Source organism: Miniopterus natalensis, chromosome 11 (assembly GCF_054644295.1).
Source record: "Miniopterus natalensis isolate mMinNat1 chromosome 11, mMinNat1.hap1, whole genome shotgun sequence".
NCBI classification, from domain to species: Eukaryota; Metazoa; Chordata; class Mammalia; order Chiroptera; family Miniopteridae; genus Miniopterus; species Miniopterus natalensis.
In genome coordinates, this window is record NC_142091.1 from 12,740,937 (window position 1) to 12,758,693 (window position 17,757).

Genomic DNA, 17,757 nt, shown 5'->3' on the forward strand with positions numbered 1-17,757 from the left:
TTTTAATGGATTCGCGCCTCTGGGAAACCAGCTACGAAAGCTGAGGACGCTCGGGCCAGCCCAACGCCAGCGCAGGGAGGCTCTGAAATCTTCCGTCATTTCTGTCTCGTTGTGATTACATGAGCTGCTGTCGAGAGGAAGAAAAGCAATCCAGAGATGGGTGTCCCCAGTCCCATGGCCACACCTTATCCCTGCCACCGAAAGAGCTGTCCCTTGTGGGTCAGCTGCCATTTCCTTTCTACTCTGGGCCAGACCCTGCCGGGCAAGTGGCTTCCTCACAGGACAGAGCTGGGTGGGAGGCTGGAGGAGGGACAGAGCCACACCTTGGGGGCTCAGTGGGGGTGGCGGGGACACGTGCTCACCCCCAGGCCTGGTCTGGGCGCTTTCACAGGCCTTCTGCATGGCTTCCTTGGAGTGAATGGGGCGGCCCCAAGCCTCTGTCCTTTCCGGTCCTTGTCGGTCTAAGTGTTTCTCCTGCGCCCTAATAACCATATATTTCGTTTTCCACCCATCCGCACTCTTTGCTTCTCACCACTCGGTCCGGAGACAGCTCGTAAATGTCATTGGTCACAAAGCCACTCTCCATGCTCGCCAGAGTGACAAACCGGCTCTCAGATGGGTTCACAGCCATGTCATCACAGGCACGAGACACGTCGTCGGGAGTGGCATCCCCCGAACACCCTCGGAACGAGATGTTCTTCAGGTCTGGCCGGGGCTCGGCTAAGTCGGCCTGGCTTTGTTTTCGGATGACACTGTAAACCTCGAGGTCAGGGCTGTCCCCTGGGTGAGGAGGGGGCCAGACGCGGTACTGCTCCTTCGTGCCGGGGCCCAGCTGCTCCCGTTTCCTAGGAGAGAACCCGAGGGCTGAGTGTTTCAGAGAAGGGGGCCGGGGCTGCTGGCCTGGCGGGAGGGGGCTCCTGAGCAGTCACACAGGCCCCCCGAGGGGCTGCGGGAACACAACAGGAAAGGGGGGTTAAGCTCAGAGCGACTGTGTATCCAGCCCTCACTGCTGCTGGAGCACAGAACAGAGGGGCTTACCCTGGGGCCCTCAGAGCCCGCAGAGGGCCCTGGATACAACTGGGTGGGGAAATGCATCACAGTAAAAGAACCCTCTTCTCTACGGGAAAATAAAATGTCCCGAAATTCTAAATGTAGGCAATAAACCGGAATGGAATTAGTAACATCTCTGACTCGATCAACAACAGAAACCATAGATATTTTCACATCACATCACAATTATAACACATGCTTTAAATTACTTCAAAATTATAATGATACCCATGAATAAATAAACACATTTGTCACATTCAAGGAAATACTTTGCTAAATTATATATTGGTATAATTGCTTTCCTTGCAATCCAGTGCATTTTATTTTATGCATTTAGAAGTACTGTTCTGGGAAGAAGTTGATAGGCTTCACCAGACTGCTACAGGGGCCTGTGACACAAAAACAGTTAAAAACCTCTGAAATAGCCTGGCTGGCATGGCTCAGCGTCGACCCAGGAACCAAGATGTCACAGTTCGATTCCTGGTCAGGGCACAAGCCTGGGTTGCAGGCTCGACCCCCAGTAGGGGGCGTGCTGGAGGCAGCCGATCCATGTTTCTCTCTCATCAATATTTCTATCTCTCTATCCCTCTCCCTTCCTCTTTCTCTAAAAATCAATAAAAACACAAAAACATATTTGGGAACAGCAACAACAACAACAAACCTCTGAAATAGACCCCAGCTTCAGTCACAATTCCAACATCCTGGTGAGATGCTGACTAGAGGAAGTAGGGAAGGGAAATCAAGAACCAACCGCAGAGTGAGCAGTTGTAAAATATATTTGGAATTTTTTTGAACTGAATTCAATTTTTAGGTTAAAAGGAATTAACTAATAAAAATGATCACATTAAGAGCTAACGTTTTTGAGGGCTTACTATATGCCCATTCTGCATGTATTAACTGCTTTAATTCTAATAATTCTCTAAGGAGGTCGTTATTAAATGCAGTAGGTTCTACACTGGAATCTTACTAATTCATCTTACAGAGATCATCAAAGGGCATCAAATCTGGAACTAGACCTTAGTTTTTCTGTTGTAAAGTGGGCATGCCAGCCTTCTTCTATGTGAACGTGACCACGGGGAAGAAAAAGGTAGCTAGCTGGAAAGCTCTGGGCATCTCAAAAGCGATGGCACATGATCCACCTGCGACGGAGTTGCCCTAAGCTGTTTGTGTAGCTGTTTTGTAGCAATCTACAACTGCGTATTCAGGAGAAAGAAAAGCCAATTAAAATATCTGGCTATTTCATTTTGAATAAAGCGACTGAGTTTCAGATGTTTGCCAGGATGCTCTGGAAGAGATGTTTTTCATGTGGCTCACTAGTCACTCCTTCACTCGTCCAACAAAAATTTTGGAGTGAGAGGGTGCGTTTCTGAGAGCACTTGGCTGCGTGATGAGTGGATCCAGAGTAAAACAGTTTCCCCCTCTAAGTCATTTTAAAAAATGAAAGGTTGCAAGATCACTGAATCACAGCTAAGCACAAATGAATGTCTGCAGCACGGCAGGGAATTTACTCTCGGATCTGCAGCGGTGGCTTTTAGTTAAGTAAACAGGGCAGAGTCCAAATCTCGGAGCTCAGAAGACAAAGGTTTGCACAACAAAGGTTTTACTTGCCTCATCCTCCAGATCCAAATCCAACACAGAACTGTGGTGACCAGCAGGAGGAGGGCAAGGGGGATGCTGGGGGCCAGGATGTAGGCAAGGTTCCAGGCGGCTTCTGAAAAGAAACACGCACGTTATCCGTGTCGGCGATGGTCGCACGTGCTTCAAAACCGGCTTAGGAAGCAGAATCCACACAATCGACACAGAGTATTCCAAAGAGCATCTCGGTTCAAAAAATGAGCATTTTCTACCTGTCCTATTATCCTAGGTAATAGAGAAAAGAAGTTTAAATTGTCCTTCCTCTCCCTTAATGAAGAAGGGGCTGCTTGGGCAGTGTTGATGTTTTTGACTCTAAAGACAGAAATGGTCGTTTCCAAGGTGGGGCGAGGGGAGCAAGGGGCAAAGAAAGAAGCGAGCCCGAGTCTCCGGTTATTACCCGGACAGAGACGGTCACATGAAGCACAGGAATCAAGGCAGAGCCTCCCCGACACTCCTGACTAAGACTAACGGGGTCCAGCTGGGCCCCTGAGCAGTGAGGGTGGGTGGTGCTTCGAAGTCGGCTTTCCTGACCTCTGCTGCCCTTTAAGTCTTAGAACCAGAGAATTTTCTTTCAAGGAGCTTTGGGAGGAATCAAGGATTGGGTCTGTCCTCTTTCCTAGTCCTACTGGTTCAAGATTACCATCCACCCAGAGGCTGTTGCTTTGTTTTTCCATGAGGCTGCAAACCTCACAAAAGCACACTCAGGCCCAAAATAAAGCCCACTTTAAATACCACTGATAACAAAGAGCAGTAAAAATGCCACTGGTCTCTGCAGAGCACTGCGTACTTTTACCAATACGTTATCTTTGGTAGGATAACAAATTTGGCCTTTGTCCCTGGTTCCTGGGGGGGGGGGGGCTCTAAATCTTTGAAATTTCTCAGGTAATAAGAGTGACTGTTATTCATGAGCCCCTGAGACCATATCAGAGTTTATGCTGACAGAGATGTCTCAGGATGGGGGCTGGTGGGGAGGGAGGGGGCCTGGGGATTGAGTTTAATTATGTGGCCAGTGATCAAATCAATTATGCTACTGGTGGACACTGGATAAAACTTCCCACCCCAAGGCGCAGTGCAGCTTCCTGGTTGGTGAACACACTGACGGGTCAGGAGCATGAGAAGTTGTCCTAATCCTATAGGGAGAAGACACAGAAGCTCCCCATTTGGGACCCTTCCTGACCTCACCTTATGTGTTTTTCATTTGGCTGGCCCTGATTCGTATCCTTTATGATAAAATGTAGTCATAAGTATATCATTTTCCTGAGTTCTATGAGTTGTTCTATGACATTAATGAACCTGATGGGGTTGTGGTCACCCCCTGGATTTATAGCCAGTTGATTAGAAGTGCAGGTGGCCTGGGGACCCCAGAACTTGTGGCTGATGTCTGAAGTGAGGGCAGGCTTGTTGGGGTCTGAGCCCTTAACCTATAGGGTTTGTGCTAACTTGGAAGGCTCATGACAGAATTGAATTGCACTATTGCAATTTATTTTATGGACACAGTTTCTCAGGTAGGTGAGAAAAACATTATTGCCTCCATCATGCAAATGAGTAAATGGAGCATAGAGAAATTAAGTGGTTTTTTAAAGGTGTCCAGTGACAAAAACCCAGATCTCCTTCTTAAAACTCAAGGTGGAACCCCAGCCAGGTGGCTCAGTTGGTTGGAGGGTCGTCCTGTGCACCGAAAAGGTTGGGAGTTCTATCCCTAGTCCAGGTGAGTACAGGAGGCAGACCATCCATCGGTGTTTTTCTCTCACATCAATGTTTCTCTCCCCCTCTCTCCCTCTCAAATCAATAAACATATCCTAGGGTGAGGTTAAAAAGCAACAACGAAAACCTCAAGGTGGAGTAGGGGTTGAAAGTTCATTAAAGCTCCAATTTATCACCCCATTTCCTTTTGTCTTTTATGATTTAAGTTTTAAAATGTTTTTGCCCATTTCCTCTATTTCTTTCACAGATGATATTAATCACAGATATTATGCAACATGGTCTGGGACTTTCTGCTCTTATTTCCCTACATCCATTCTCTCAGTCTCTGCCCCATTCCCTCCCCAGGACTTCTAGGTGGTTCCTGAGGCTCCATTTCATGCAGATTATTCATCCCCTGTAGTCTAATTTCTCCTATCCTCTTAAGATAGCTCCATTTGCGTATTTTGCTGATGAAATCTAACATTTAATGCAGCTTTTGCAAAGTCACAAATGCCCTGTCTAGTTCCATTGTTGAGTAGTTGTGGGATGGTGAAAGCAGGAAACGTAACTGTGGGGAGTTTGTGATCAAGAGGGTCCCATTATCTATTTTTCCCAGTAGAGTTCTGTTTATACCTTTGTTTTCTTTAAGTGTTTCTTTGTCATCTTCTCTCTCTGTGTCTTCTGGAAGTATGGGTATGGTTGGCTCTGTTCTTTCACCTGGAGACAGACACATGGATTTGGCATCACAATCCAGATATTCTCTGAGGTCCTACCAGGTTCAAGGTGGGGTGCCAAAAGGCAGTAGCAATTTGACCAGGGCCATTTATAAACATAGAAAAGTAAGGGTGGCCAGTCCAACGTGGCTCAGTGGTTGAGCATTGACCTGTGATACAGGAGATCCCGGTTTGATTCCCAGTCAGGGCACATGCCTGGGTTTCAGGCTCTATCCCCAGTAGGGGATGTGCAGGAGGCAGCCGATCAATGACTCTCATCATTGATGATTCTCTCTCTCTCTCTCTCCCTCTCCCTGAAATCAATAAAAAATAAATTTAAAAGAAAAGTAAAATAAAGGGTAGAATTTGCTGATGTAGAGGTTTAATTGTCTTTATTTTTCTGGTGAGACTCTTGCTGCCAAGAATCATGTACTGAAACAAGCAGCAGGTGGCACCAAGGCCCATATAGTACAGAGGTGCTAAGGGGAAGGGCTAATGACTCACTTCTAGGACCATCAATGATCAGTTTGACTCACTTGTTTAAACAGATCCAGTTATTCTTTTCGTATTGTCAGTAATGACAAGTAACATCTCAGACCAAATTTGCAACTGTTCCCTTTCAGCTTGGAGAGAAACAGACAACACTAGAGAGAGACTAATGAACAACCTGTCACTGCTGGATGTGGCATATACCTGCTTAAATGTTCTGGGTTAACATCGTTTTGATCTTTCTGTTGAATAATAACCTGGTCTAAAGATCACATGGTTCTAAACCTATGAAGAAGGGCTGTGAAATAGCCCAAATTAACCCAAATCTCAAAAGACAGACTTATCTCCCAGCCCCACAGAAGGAGCTGTTGGTTCCTCTGTAGCAGAAAGAAACAAAAATAAAAAAATAACTAAATTTCCATGCCATCAGAATGAAATTGGCATCCAGATCATGGCATCTAGTTACTAGCTCATCCAGCCATCAGTAAACTATCTTAGTGTTACTAGATGCCAGGAATGATGTTAGTAAGTCAAAAGGATCACTCCTGCACAAAGATAGCTCTCTCCAGCTTTGCTTGGGCACGTTTTTCTTTTTTAAAAAGTATTTTGAGCACAATTGGGCGTAACTCAGTGGTTGAGCGTTGACCTAGGATCCAGGTGATTGGGATTCGATTCCCAGTCAGGGCACATGCCTGGGTTGCCGTCTAGGCAGCCGATCAATGATTCTTTCATCACTGATGTTTCTATCTCTCTCTCTCCCTCTCCTTTCCTCTCTCTGAAATCAATAAAGATATATTTTAAAAAGAAAGCATTTTGAAATTTTTAAATATGAGGATTTCGGAATATACACAAAAACACAAAGACTGGTATAATGAACCTCTGTGTACCATCGCTCAGCTGCAGCTCTTATCGAGATATGGCTAATCTAGTTTCAACAATGAGCCCTGCTCCTACTCCACTACAGTCAGGCCTGGGTTATTTTGAAGCCATCCAAGACATCTTAACAATTCCTATTGGGATGTTGTAGAAAGCAACAAACACTGATCTCCAAGCGGTGGAAGTATTTGGGGGACTAAGTAGACCACTGGCCAGCCCCTAAGCAGAGACTGGTGGTCTAGAACCTTGAGTCATTTTATTTTTATTTATTTATTTTTATTTTTTAAAATATATCTTTATTGATTTCAGAGAGAGGAAAGGAGAGGGAGAGAGAGAGATAGAAACATCAATGACGACAGAGTCATTGATCAGCTGCAGCCCATAACCCGCGCATGTGCCCTGACCGGGAATCGAACCCTGATCGCCTGGATCCTAGGTCGATGCTTAACCACTGAACCACGCCCGGCCAGGTCAGAACCTTGAGTCATTTTAAATATTTCGAAGAGCCTCAGGAAAGTCAGGTGGCACAGACAGCTTATATTAAATGCTTTTACTTTTAGTCTGGGGTGTGTCAACCTGTCTTATTGGCAGTCACTCTCTTATGCTAATCAGATGCTCTGGGATTCATAGGGATGGGGTCTTTAAGGGCAAGATTTTAAAATTCAGTCCTAAGGCCAGGATGTTGTAGAGGGGATGCAAATCCATAATTTAGTTTAAAAAACATTTATGTGGTGCACGTCATATGACAGAAACATTTTTCCTGATAACCATCTTATGAGGTAGGTGCTACTATCATTCTGATTTTGTACAGGAGGAAACCGAGGTACAGGGAGATTAAATAACTCATCCAGATCTCTCAGCTACTAAATTGTAGCTGGACTGGGATTTGAATCAAATAAATTCAAATGAAAATGAAAATCACAAGGAGACAAACTCTGTGCTAGGTAATGGAAATAAAACAGCAAAGGAGAAATGGTCACATCCCTCTAAGTTTCTTACACTCTCCAGTTTGGCCATAAAATACGGAAATACAAAACGATATTAGTAAATATCAATTTTGCAATATTAACGCAGCATTCCCTCCTGTCTTGCAGCGCATCTGCAATGCATCCCCTCTGACGAACGGTCTCTGATTTTCACTGAACCTGTCTATGCCTTTAGCATGCCCAGAAGTAATCAAGTGTTCAGATCCCGCTCCTCTGCCACCTACTCTACGTGGTCACAGGTCAAACGTAGTTTGAGAAGTTATTGGGTCGGCCCCCCTCACTCTGGCACCCTGGATGGTGCGCCATCCTACTGGAACCACGTTGGACGAACTTCCCCTAATCCATCCAGCTCAGGGATTAAGTGGTTAAACGCGTATGATCCCAGACCTCGTGCCAACCAAGCAGTGAAGGGGGCAAGCTTGTAAACAGGCCGTTAAAGTGCTGCATGTGTGAGGTGCTAAGGTCCTCATGGCAGGATCACCTAACCTAGTGCGAGGGGCCCTGGAAGGCTTCCCAGAGGAAATTAATTTTTAAATTTCTCATTTTGAAGTAATTTCAGATTTATGAAAATTTGCAAGAATAGTACAAAGAATTCCCATGTATCCTCCACCCAAATGTTACCATTTCATTATATTTCATTTATTTAGTCTCTTTAATCTCTCTCGCTTTCCGTGCTCTGAGAGGTGACCTGCTAAGACAGCCTCGGTCTCCAATCACCTGCCTAAGGCAGCTCTGTAGGGTGGGGTGGGAGGGGCAGGTCTCTGGAGAAAGGAAAAAAACCTTTTAGCAGCAAAACTGCAGCAAAAGCACAGTCCAATTCAAACAATTTAAAAACGATGGAATTATTTAGTAACCAACTAGATATAACAAGTCATTCTACTCCTGTTGGGAAAGGATGGGAATCGGAGCTGAGCAGTTGGCTTCATCGAGGCGAGAAATTTCAGGAACAGATCGACTCACTTTAAGTTTAGGTTCAAGTCAGCTACAGTGGAGGAGTGTGGGAAACTCCAACAGAGTGAGACTACAGTCTCAGAGCCCAAACCCTCGAGAGATCTAGAAGCAAACGCCAGTGGAATTTGCAAGGTTCATACAGAGAGTGGTCTGGGAGTTCGAGCTCATCAACGTGTCTGCTCTTTGCCCAAAGCCAGAGAAATTGGTGTGTTTTATCATCTCCCACCTCTGGTCATTATTCTGTTTCCTTAAAGCCTCAGAAAATAATCTCACATGGCTGTTAGAAGATGTGTAGGAATAATGGCCAGCTGTTCATATTTCTTCTTTATTCCAAGCTCCTACAGCCAACCTCACAGGTGGAACAACAAGAATTTGTTATTGTCCACTCAGAGGGGGTTTTGTTTGCTGAAGTTCTCATAATTCTCACTTGATTACACATAAATTCGACCCTTTCTTTTCTTTGTCCCCTCTCTTAGCATCTGATACCCCTCTCCTTTGCTAGAATTACACCTCAGTGAGGAAGGCTCACTACATTTCCCTTTCCAAGAATTCCCAATGTTTAACACTGCTGGCCTTTGCAACAAGCTTTCTCAGAGACCACATAACACATTCTTGGAACTAGCAGCTGCTTATGAAATGAGAGAGGAGATTGAGATTGAGCCACATAACTTGAGAGAGGATTCATTACCATGGGAGTATTTGCAAATGTAATTGTTCTTCACGCTGCATTGGTCGTCATTCCACTGAAACTTATAGGGGCCGCCGATGCCGGTGGGTGCTGATGGCTGATGGTACATGACCACGCAGAACTCGCTGCCACAGGAAGGCTCATCCACATACCAATTCCTGTAGGAAAGAGTCAAGAGTGGAGGCAATTGGAGGATACCACCAGGCTTCAAAGCCTTTGTTTTCCCATCAAATTCCACCGAGCCACAAACTTAAGATTCTGCTTCAGAAGGATACAGAGAGAGGGAGGAATTGAGGTACTGCCATTAAGAAGAGTCATAGGCTTCTGCATGTGAACAGCACAATCAATCATCTGACACTGGCCACAACCTCTTTGCAGGAAGGAAGGGATATACTACCATATGATTTCTACAAAGTAATTATGAGAAAAAGCAGCTGGCAGCACAGTCTGGGCGATCTTATTTCTTGCTTGCTTTCTGATAACTGGGTTGGCTTTTCTTTTTTACAGATCAGATGCACCTAGAAGAGGTATGACTTATTTCACCCTTGCTCGGGTCCCATGTCCTCACACTTTTTAATTGGCCATAACTGACTTGCCCAGCCCTGGGAAGACTTTCCAAAATGCAGAGGCTGTTGAAGTAGGTGAGAGGGCGGGGCAGGAGCAGGAGGCCCAGGTAGCCTTTTTTAGTTGTTTCCAGTTCATCAAGCTGATGAGCCACTCTGTCAGCCTCCACTGCTAGATTTCTTGTCTTGGTCTCACTGGCTCCTGGATAGGATGCATTAGCAGCCTCTGCTCCACTACCCAGTGGTACTTGGAATTAAATGGTGCTGCCACCCAGTTGGATATGTGGGTGCCGGGTTTTGGATTCCATGAAGAGTGTAAGTGCTATGAGCACCTACCCCATGCCCTGACCCAGGACTGGGCTTTAGTTGCCTGGATACCCACCTGAGCTGTTTCCTTCCAGCACTCAGATCTTGCCCTGATGCTCAGATTCTTAGCTGGGCCCTGTTGCTCTGCCTACTCTCGTGAGAGCCCCTCCTTAGGAGTCAGCTGAGAGACAGGTCTCCTAGTAGCACCCCATTATGGTTCTGCTTGGGTGCTGTGTTGGCATCCACCCAAAGGAAGATCCTTTGCTTACCCACTGGGTTTCATGTGCCTGGACAACAGCTGACCTTGCAACACTGCTGGACACGATGCCTGGTCACTTGTCTGGGGCTGGGCTCTGCTCCCCATTAGTTTCCTCCAGGCCATATTCCAGCTCTGTGGGTAGGCCTCCCACACCGACTTGCTTGTTCCCTGCCCCACTTTATGTTATTTCATTTCACAGATGATAGACTAGATGGACTATTATACCTGGCACCAGATTTCTGGACTGGAGCCAGCTTTTAGGCTGGGAGCTCACTGACAGAAGGAGAGGCTAGGTTCCCAGGAGGAAGAACCTTGCGACACCATGGCAGGTAATAATTTCCTCTTGCAAAAGGGACCTACACCCATTTACTCAAGTAACCATGCATTGGGAAAAGAGGAAACCCAACTATTATAAAGACTGTTTGACACAAAGTGCAAGTTGAAGTTGATACCCAAAGACGTGTCATCAACGCTGCCCATCAGAGTGGGTGCACACTGAAGCAGGTATCAAGTGGAATCCTGGCCCAGGACCAGCTCACAGTGGGACCCATCTAGTGGTTATTACCCAAGCTCCAAATATATAAATTGAAAGCCTATAAGGTAAGAGCTATAATAGTGGAGAAGGTCAAGTGGAAGCCTCTGAAACTGCAGTCTTCTCCACCCTCTTCACGATATTGTTGACATTCATGCTAATTGAAGTAGATGAGCAAGAAGTGGCTAGTATATGGGAAGCCTTAGTAAGATTCATGTGCTCCAAGGGTTGGAGATAAAGCCTATGAAGATTCAGGGGCCTGCCGCTTCAAAAACATGTGTAGGTGCCTAATGATCCAGAGAATGCCAGCATATCCCTTTTAAATGAAAGGATTTCATGCAGTAACTTGAAGTATCTTGCAATAATTTGAAAGGAAGCATTGCACCTAGTAGGCCTCTTTGGGTTCTAGAAGTTCATACCTGGGAATTCAGCTCTGGCCTCAAAACCAGCTAATACAAAAGACAGCTGGCTTTGAGTGGGGTCCAGGGCGGAAAGGACCCTGAAGCAGGTAGAGGCTATGGTGCAAATAGACTTTCCACTTGGGCCATATGATCAAGTAGACTCTATTATTAGAGGTATCAGTGATGGCAAAAATAATGCCATGTAGAATTTGTGACAAACCCCAATGAGAGAATCCCAATGCAGACCCCTAGGATTCTGTAGCAAGGCATGTCACCTATAGCTGAGAAAGAAACACCTGGCTTGCTACTACGCAAGGAGCTCCAAGAGACCATTCAATCCAACTTGCCCATCATGGGTGAGGTACTATCAGACACACATAGTCACAGGTTAGGTAGGTCTGGAGTCAATCCATTATAAGATGGAAGAGGTATATATAAGACTGAAGGACATTATATGAGTAGACCAAAGAGCACTGTATGAGTAGGTAGAGCAGACTGCCATGACGTCTACCATTGTTGTGCCAGAGCCTCTTCCTCAGGCTACACCTATGGCTGTGTAAGGGAATCCCTTACGACCAGCTGATAGAGGCAGCCTGGGCTGGATTTGCGGATAGGTCAGCCAATATGGGAGTACAGCTCCAAAACAGCTGCACTACAGTCCCACCCATGGATGGCCTCGAAAGGTCAAGTGTTATGGAGACATCCTCCCAATGTCTGGAGCTTAGTTGGTGGTTGTTGGAGGTTAGAATATAGAAGGACTCAGGGGTAGGGCAGAGAGCTTGGCCAGCTGATCGGGGGGAAAAATATTTTTCCAAGGAGAAAGGGTAGAAGATGGGGGACAAGGTGCTATTAGATAGTGATGTGAATAGACATATGGGAATAAGTGTAAAGTATGAGACTCTGTCATATGTTAGAGCCCCCCAGAAAGCGTCTAGCATGGAAGAGGCCCTAAACAACAAGGGAAACAAAATGCCAGCCAGCCTGTTATCAGCTGCCCCAGTGCTAGCGTAATAAATATACACTAGAGTAGCCATGGTGGCAGGGATGGAAGCCATGCATGGGCTCAATGGTATCGGTCCTCACTCTCCAAGGATGATCTAGTGACTGCCAAACATCCAACCTGCCCAGCAATAGAGACCACCACTGAGTCCCTGAAAGAGCATCAACACTGGGAGACCAGCCTGGCACTTGGTAGCAAGTTGACTACACTGGACTCCTTCCAGTGACTCATTTTGACAAGAATAGACACACAATCTGGGTATGGCTTTGCCTTTCTTGCCTCAGGACCTTAGTCAGCACTACCATCCAAAGGCTTACATACACAGTATTTGATCTATCGGCATAGGATCCCAAGTAACATGTCATCAGACCACAGGACCTACTTGTAGTTCAGGAGGAGTGGGAGTGGACACCTGGTCATGGGATTTGCTAGTCCTATCATATATTCACTATTCCGAAGCTACCAGCCTGACAGAGTGACGGAAGAGCTGTTTAAATCACAGCTGATGCACTAGCTTAGAGGCAATACTTTGTGAGAAAAAGGCATCATCCTCCAAGATGCAGTGTACACTTTGAATCAATGACCTTTGTATTGCCCTATGTCCCCAAGAGTAAGAATACATGAGTCTGGGAGCCTAGGGGTGGAAACAGGAGTAACCCTGATTACTGTCACTGATAGTGGCCCAGTTGGAGAATTTATATTTCTTTCTCTGCAATGCTGGGCTCTGTGAGTTTAAAGGCTACCCATTAGAAGATACAGCAAGAGCCTTATTGAACTATGCGCTATGCCTGCCACTTGGGCACTCTGGGATCCTTGTGTCCAGGGACCAGCAGGCAAGAAGAGGACTATTATCTTGGCAGGGGTAACTGACCCTAATCATGAGGAGGAATTATGGCTGCTGTTCCACATTATTGGCAGAGAGAAATATATTTGGCACCCAGGTTATCTACTTGGGCACCTGTTGGTACTCATGTGCCCAAGGTTGACGGTAAATGGAAAAGTGCAATCACTTCAGCTTTAGAAGTGCAAGGTGACTAGGGCCTCACAGTCCCCGGGCAGAAGGGTGAGGCGAATCTGGACTGGATAGTAGAGGACAGAGATGAATGTGGCCCTGGGACCAGCTGCAGTGGTGGGGAGTGTAGTTCATCTTATTGACCTTCTTCTTTAAGTTTCTCCCAAGAAGAGAGGCCCATGAGAACCCTGAAGAAGGAACTCCTGGAACTCAGATGAAGATGTAGATCTGATCAACATAATGGGTAGAGTTTGATAGATGCTGACATGCTATCTTAAATGTAATAGGCAAAAAATATATTTTTACCTTCATTTTTTTGATTGATAATGAGTTTGAACTTTTTTTTCTATGATTGTTCACCAGTTAGATTTTGTATTTTCTGAAATGTCTGCTTAGGTTCTTTGCCTCTTTACCTTTTGGAGTTTTAATAACTTATGTAAACTTTAAGTGCTTTATTGACTTTTATATAAACTCATAAAAACTCATAAAAACTTTGTTAAATTTGCTACAATATTTTTCCAGTCTTACGTCTGCCTTCTAATTTTACCTTTTTTAATGTTTGCTCATGTCACTGCATTTCTTAGGGTGGGGGGGATGGTATGCCATGGTGCCAGGGTAGGTTGTGGGTTTAGGAGGGTTCTACAAACTGCAGGACTGCAGGCTTCCTTAAGTCCTCTCTTGGCCAATCCATAGAACTAGATCTTGGCTGTGATTTCTTGCCCTTCGTTATGATTCCCTGGGGTCTGAAGCCCTATCTTAAGTCTTAGCCCCACAGACCCTCATCTCACTGGCATTTTAGGGAGTCAGAGCCACTGGCTTGAAGCACTGTCCGCCACTGAAACAATGCTTCTGGGCCACACCCTCCTGAACAGAGCTCTTTGGATAGGAGCTGGGCCCGGAACAAGGCTGACTCACCACCTCCCCGCACTGCTCGATCAGCACCTCACCTCTCTTGCTGCCCTCTCTTCGAGGCCTTGCCTGGGTTGGCCCTCTCCTCCTCCCCTCTGACCCGGCACCGTCGATCTAGCCTGCCTCCTTTTGAGTGATGTCAAGCGAGTTAGCACTGTGGCTTAGGCACCTTTACCTGAATGTTGAGAGGCTACCATCCACCCAGGTGTAAAGGTCCCGGCAGGCGATGCTGTTGCTTTGCTTCTCCTCACGCCTCCGCAGCCCAATCCAGAAATCACCATCCGACACCCGGAGCTTTTCAATGAACTTTTCAATCAGTCTCTGTTCATCATCAGACTCGATGCTGACTAGCTGGCCTCCATCCCTCCCGCAGGCTGCTCTCGCTTCCTCGAAGTTCAGTCTCTGAGAAGCACCATGGAAGTAAAAGACATAACAAGGCCTCTGTGTTCCTCTCTGGCAGTCGGGTTGGCCTAGAGGAAAAAGAATTCAGCCTATTTCAGTGTTCCCCAAAGTAGACCAGGGCAGGGATGCTTGCAGGCATGTGAATGAAGCCGTCCCCAGGGCAGGAATTCCAATTACCCATCAGTGGACTGTTGTAATGTCAGTTAGGGTTCTCAGAGCACATTAATATGCCCTCCAGCATGGAGATGCAGTGAAATAAACTATATCGCCTAGGGCTCCATGTTTTGTTTGCTCCATTACAGATTCCTGAACAGCAGACATTTTTGACTATCCCCTAGAAGAGAGGTAGATGAAAACTTGTGGTTTCAGTTAAAGGCACAAAAATCACTTTAATGCCCTTAGGGAGTCTCAGGGGATAGTGTGATTTTAAGTGAGTTATTTCTGTTTGGTGCTTCCTTCTGGTGAGAAAGGAATTCTGAAATTGGGTGTGGCTTCTCTACACTAGAGGCCTCTGCCCTGTGGCAGGACTGAGAATTCACCCAGTCTATGGTGTGAGCATCAGATTCGTGTGGTTTCCTGCTACTGATCTTGCTTAAAGACAACTAAGGTTAATTGAATTCTCACAATGTGTCATGAACTATGCTAAGGTTTTTTATATTTACATACATTATTTATCTCATTGAACTCTCACAGTAAACCCCTGATGTAGATGTCGTTTTTGCCCCATTTTACAGATGAGAAAACTGAGGCTTAGGGAAACTAAGTAATCTGGCTAAGGTCACACAGCTATCAGCGGCATTGCCTAAGTCAGAGCCCAGGTCTAATTACAGAGTCACGTGGGTAACCAGTAAACTATTTTGCCCACCTGGCCCCCTCCACCCCAGGTTCAAGGATGCACTGGGAGCCCATGGAATGTGTTTCATCTGACTGACACCTGAAGGGTGGAAGACCATCTTAGACAAATAGATGGGATCCTACTGAGGAGCAAATGACAAACTGCTCACCAGTACACACCACCCCGGCTCGTGCTTGGCTGCCAGGAGCCTTGCTGTGCCTGGACCCTGAGACTCACTGCCTGTTTAACCGACATGCCTGGAGTGTGTGGGCTGTGCCTAGCAGTGTGGTAAGTGCTAGAAATGTGGGAACAAATGCCGGTTCCTGGCCCAAGGGAGCTGACAGCATATGTTTCTGGACCCAGATGTACAAAGTGAAACTAAATTTCAACAAGGGGATTCCCTGACAGTGGAGAGCCAGATCCTGGGCTGCGGGCGTGAAGTGCTGCACAAAGCGAGGGACAGAGGATTTTGGTTTGGGAACCCCTTCCCAGCCCTCATGGAACGTTCTCGTTTCCCTCACTTGTTTTGCAGCTGTGCAGGGAGCCAGTTAGCATGCACTATCCTCAATACTGTCCAGAATACGGTCCTGAATGGGAACAGGGCACATTCAGAGAAATCCAGAAAGCTCCCGCACTCCCTTATTTTCTATTTCTCCTCTCATGGCTCTGGTAAAGGAATTCCCAATAAGCAACAAGCTATAAGAGCTTCGCACCTTCTTCCTTTACGTGTTAGTTTGCTATCGCTGGATAAACTCCAGTAGGACTGGCCCAGCAGAGAAACAGGAGGCCCCAAAGATGGGACTTGTTCACTCAAGAGGTATTCCAGAGAAACTGGGGCCACTGGCCAGAGAGGCCGGGGCTGGGCTGCTGCCTGGGGAGAAGGCTGGGCCATCCCAGTTTCTACCAGTCCTTAGAGGTGGCTCCACATGAGCCAGCAAAAGACAAATGCATGAGCCCCAGCACCCCCGAGCCCCGTCACCAGCAAAACATGTTAGAATTGAATTTACTGGTAGTTCCCGCAGCACTGTTGGAGCATCCAGGGAAAACATAACACGCGAAAGGAGTTTCCTGTACGGTCCAGCCTGGCCGCACATCCCTTCGGCTGGCGAGCGCCAGCGCTGGAAGGCGGCCCAGGGGCGCATCTGGCTTCCCTGCCTTTGGGAAGCGGCTTCCCCTTCTTCCCTGCAGCAAGCGGAAGGGCGGGGGGGTCTTCTGTTCCCCACGACCAATGACGGGGCCCAAGCAGCCGGGTTCAGGGTACCCTCCCCTCCTGCCGCCCCGTCCTGCGCCCCATCCTGAAACCAACTTTAGGTTTTTTTCAACCAGCTGTGCGAGCCCGGAACGGACGGCAGGTTTCCATTCTCCTGGTCCCCCTTGGCCAGCCCGTCGCCTGCGAGGACCTGAAAAGGAAAGGAGCACGGACCTTCTCCCCCTACAGGCAGAACGAAAGGAAGCGGCGAGGAGCCGAAGCACCGTACCTCCTCTGAGGTCCAGGTCCGGGGCTGCAGGGACACCGGGAGGAAGGAAGCGGAGAGTCATTCCTCGGAGTCGGGCGGGGCTTGTCCCGCGCGAACCAGGCTTCTTTCCGATCTCCAAGCGCTCTGAATCCAAGCGCTGGATTCGGCCGTCCCTCCCCTTCCCCCCAAGACCTGGAGGGGCAGGCTGGGTTCCCACGGCGCAGCCGATCGACCCAGAACCCCTATTGTAGGTACCCTGCGTCTCGGGTCAGGAGTCCTTCCCGGGGGGCAGGACGAGGGAGTGTGGGAGTCCGACCTGCGTGAGGGTCCCGGGGTCTGTGCCTACCGGGACCGCTTTGCTCACAGCCCCACCTAGCCCACGTCCCCCAAATTCCCGTGACCCTGGGCCGGGAGCGGACTTCGAGCGATTCAGGAGACGCAGGGAACTCGCGCGGGGCTCTTGCTCCCCTCGAAACAGGGTCGCCGAGGGGCTGAGTCCCCTAGTAAGGTTGAGGCGCCACAGCCCCCGCCCCTCACCCTGCCCCGAGCCGCGGACGCGAGAAGAGGCGGCGGCCCCGAAGGCAGCAGCGGCGGGGCGCAGCGGGGGCGCCAGCCCGGCCGCGCGGGGAGCAGCCCGGCCCCGCGCACTCACCGCTCAGCAGGCGGCGCGTCTCGCCCCGGGGCCCCGCCAGCAGCGCGGCCAGCAGCGCGGCCAGCAGCGCCGCTCCCGGCCGCATGGCCCGGCGCTAGGGCGCCCTCGGACGCCCGGGGTCGCCGCGGTGGAGCCGGTGGACCTTCAGCCGCGCGCACGGCCGCGACCGCGCCAGGAGCATCTCCGGGGCACCGACGGGCCAGGCACCAGGACGACGCGGGGAGGGCGGGGAGCCAGCCAGTCGCCCCTCCGCCCCCTGGGACGTCACTGCGGGGTGGGCAGCCCTGCCAGCTGGCCCGCCCCCCTTGCCTTCCCCAGCGCCCTCGGCGCCAGACGTCCAGCCCGCCGGAGGGAAGCC

General features: G+C 48.3%; 1 protein-coding gene across 2 annotated transcripts; it reads right to left on the bottom strand.

Moving 5' to 3' along the window:
- Window positions 1-274: 274 nt before the first annotated feature.
- LAYN (layilin) lies at window positions 275-17,484 on the bottom strand. 2 transcript variants are annotated; one of them, XM_087822182.1, is made up of 6 exons: window positions 17,400-17,484; window positions 14,229-14,523; window positions 9,072-9,229; window positions 5,002-5,085; window positions 2,659-2,761; window positions 275-845 (listed from the first exon to the last, which is right to left on the bottom strand). In XM_087822182.1, exons 1-6 carry the CDS (start codon window positions 17,482-17,484, stop codon window positions 482-484), a joined length of 1,089 nt encoding a protein of 362 aa, XP_087678308.1. In that variant the 3' UTR covers window positions 275-481. The 2 variants fall into 2 exon arrangements, with proteins under 2 accessions (XP_087678308.1, XP_087678309.1); XM_087822183.1 differs by lacking the exons at window positions 9,072-9,229; window positions 17,400-17,484 and adding an exon at window positions 5,911-5,947 and having other exon boundaries at window positions 5,002-5,078; window positions 14,229-14,424.
- Window positions 17,485-17,757: the final 273 nt, after the last annotated feature.

Bases quoted from the DNA above. Each gene is read 5' to 3' on its own strand.
- LAYN (XM_087822182.1), bottom strand. From the start codon at position 17,484: ATGCGGCCGGGAGCGGCGCTGCTGGCCGCGCTGCTGGCCGCGCTGCTG. The intron at 14,524-17,399 runs GTGAGTGCGCGG...TTTTTCCTCTAG, and splicing joins GACGCGCCGCCTGCTGAGCG to GCCAACCCGACTGCCAGAGA. The intron at 5,086-9,071 runs GTAATGAATCCT...GTCTGTCTCCAG, and splicing joins CATTTGCAAATACTCCCATG to GTGAAAGAACAGAGCCAACC.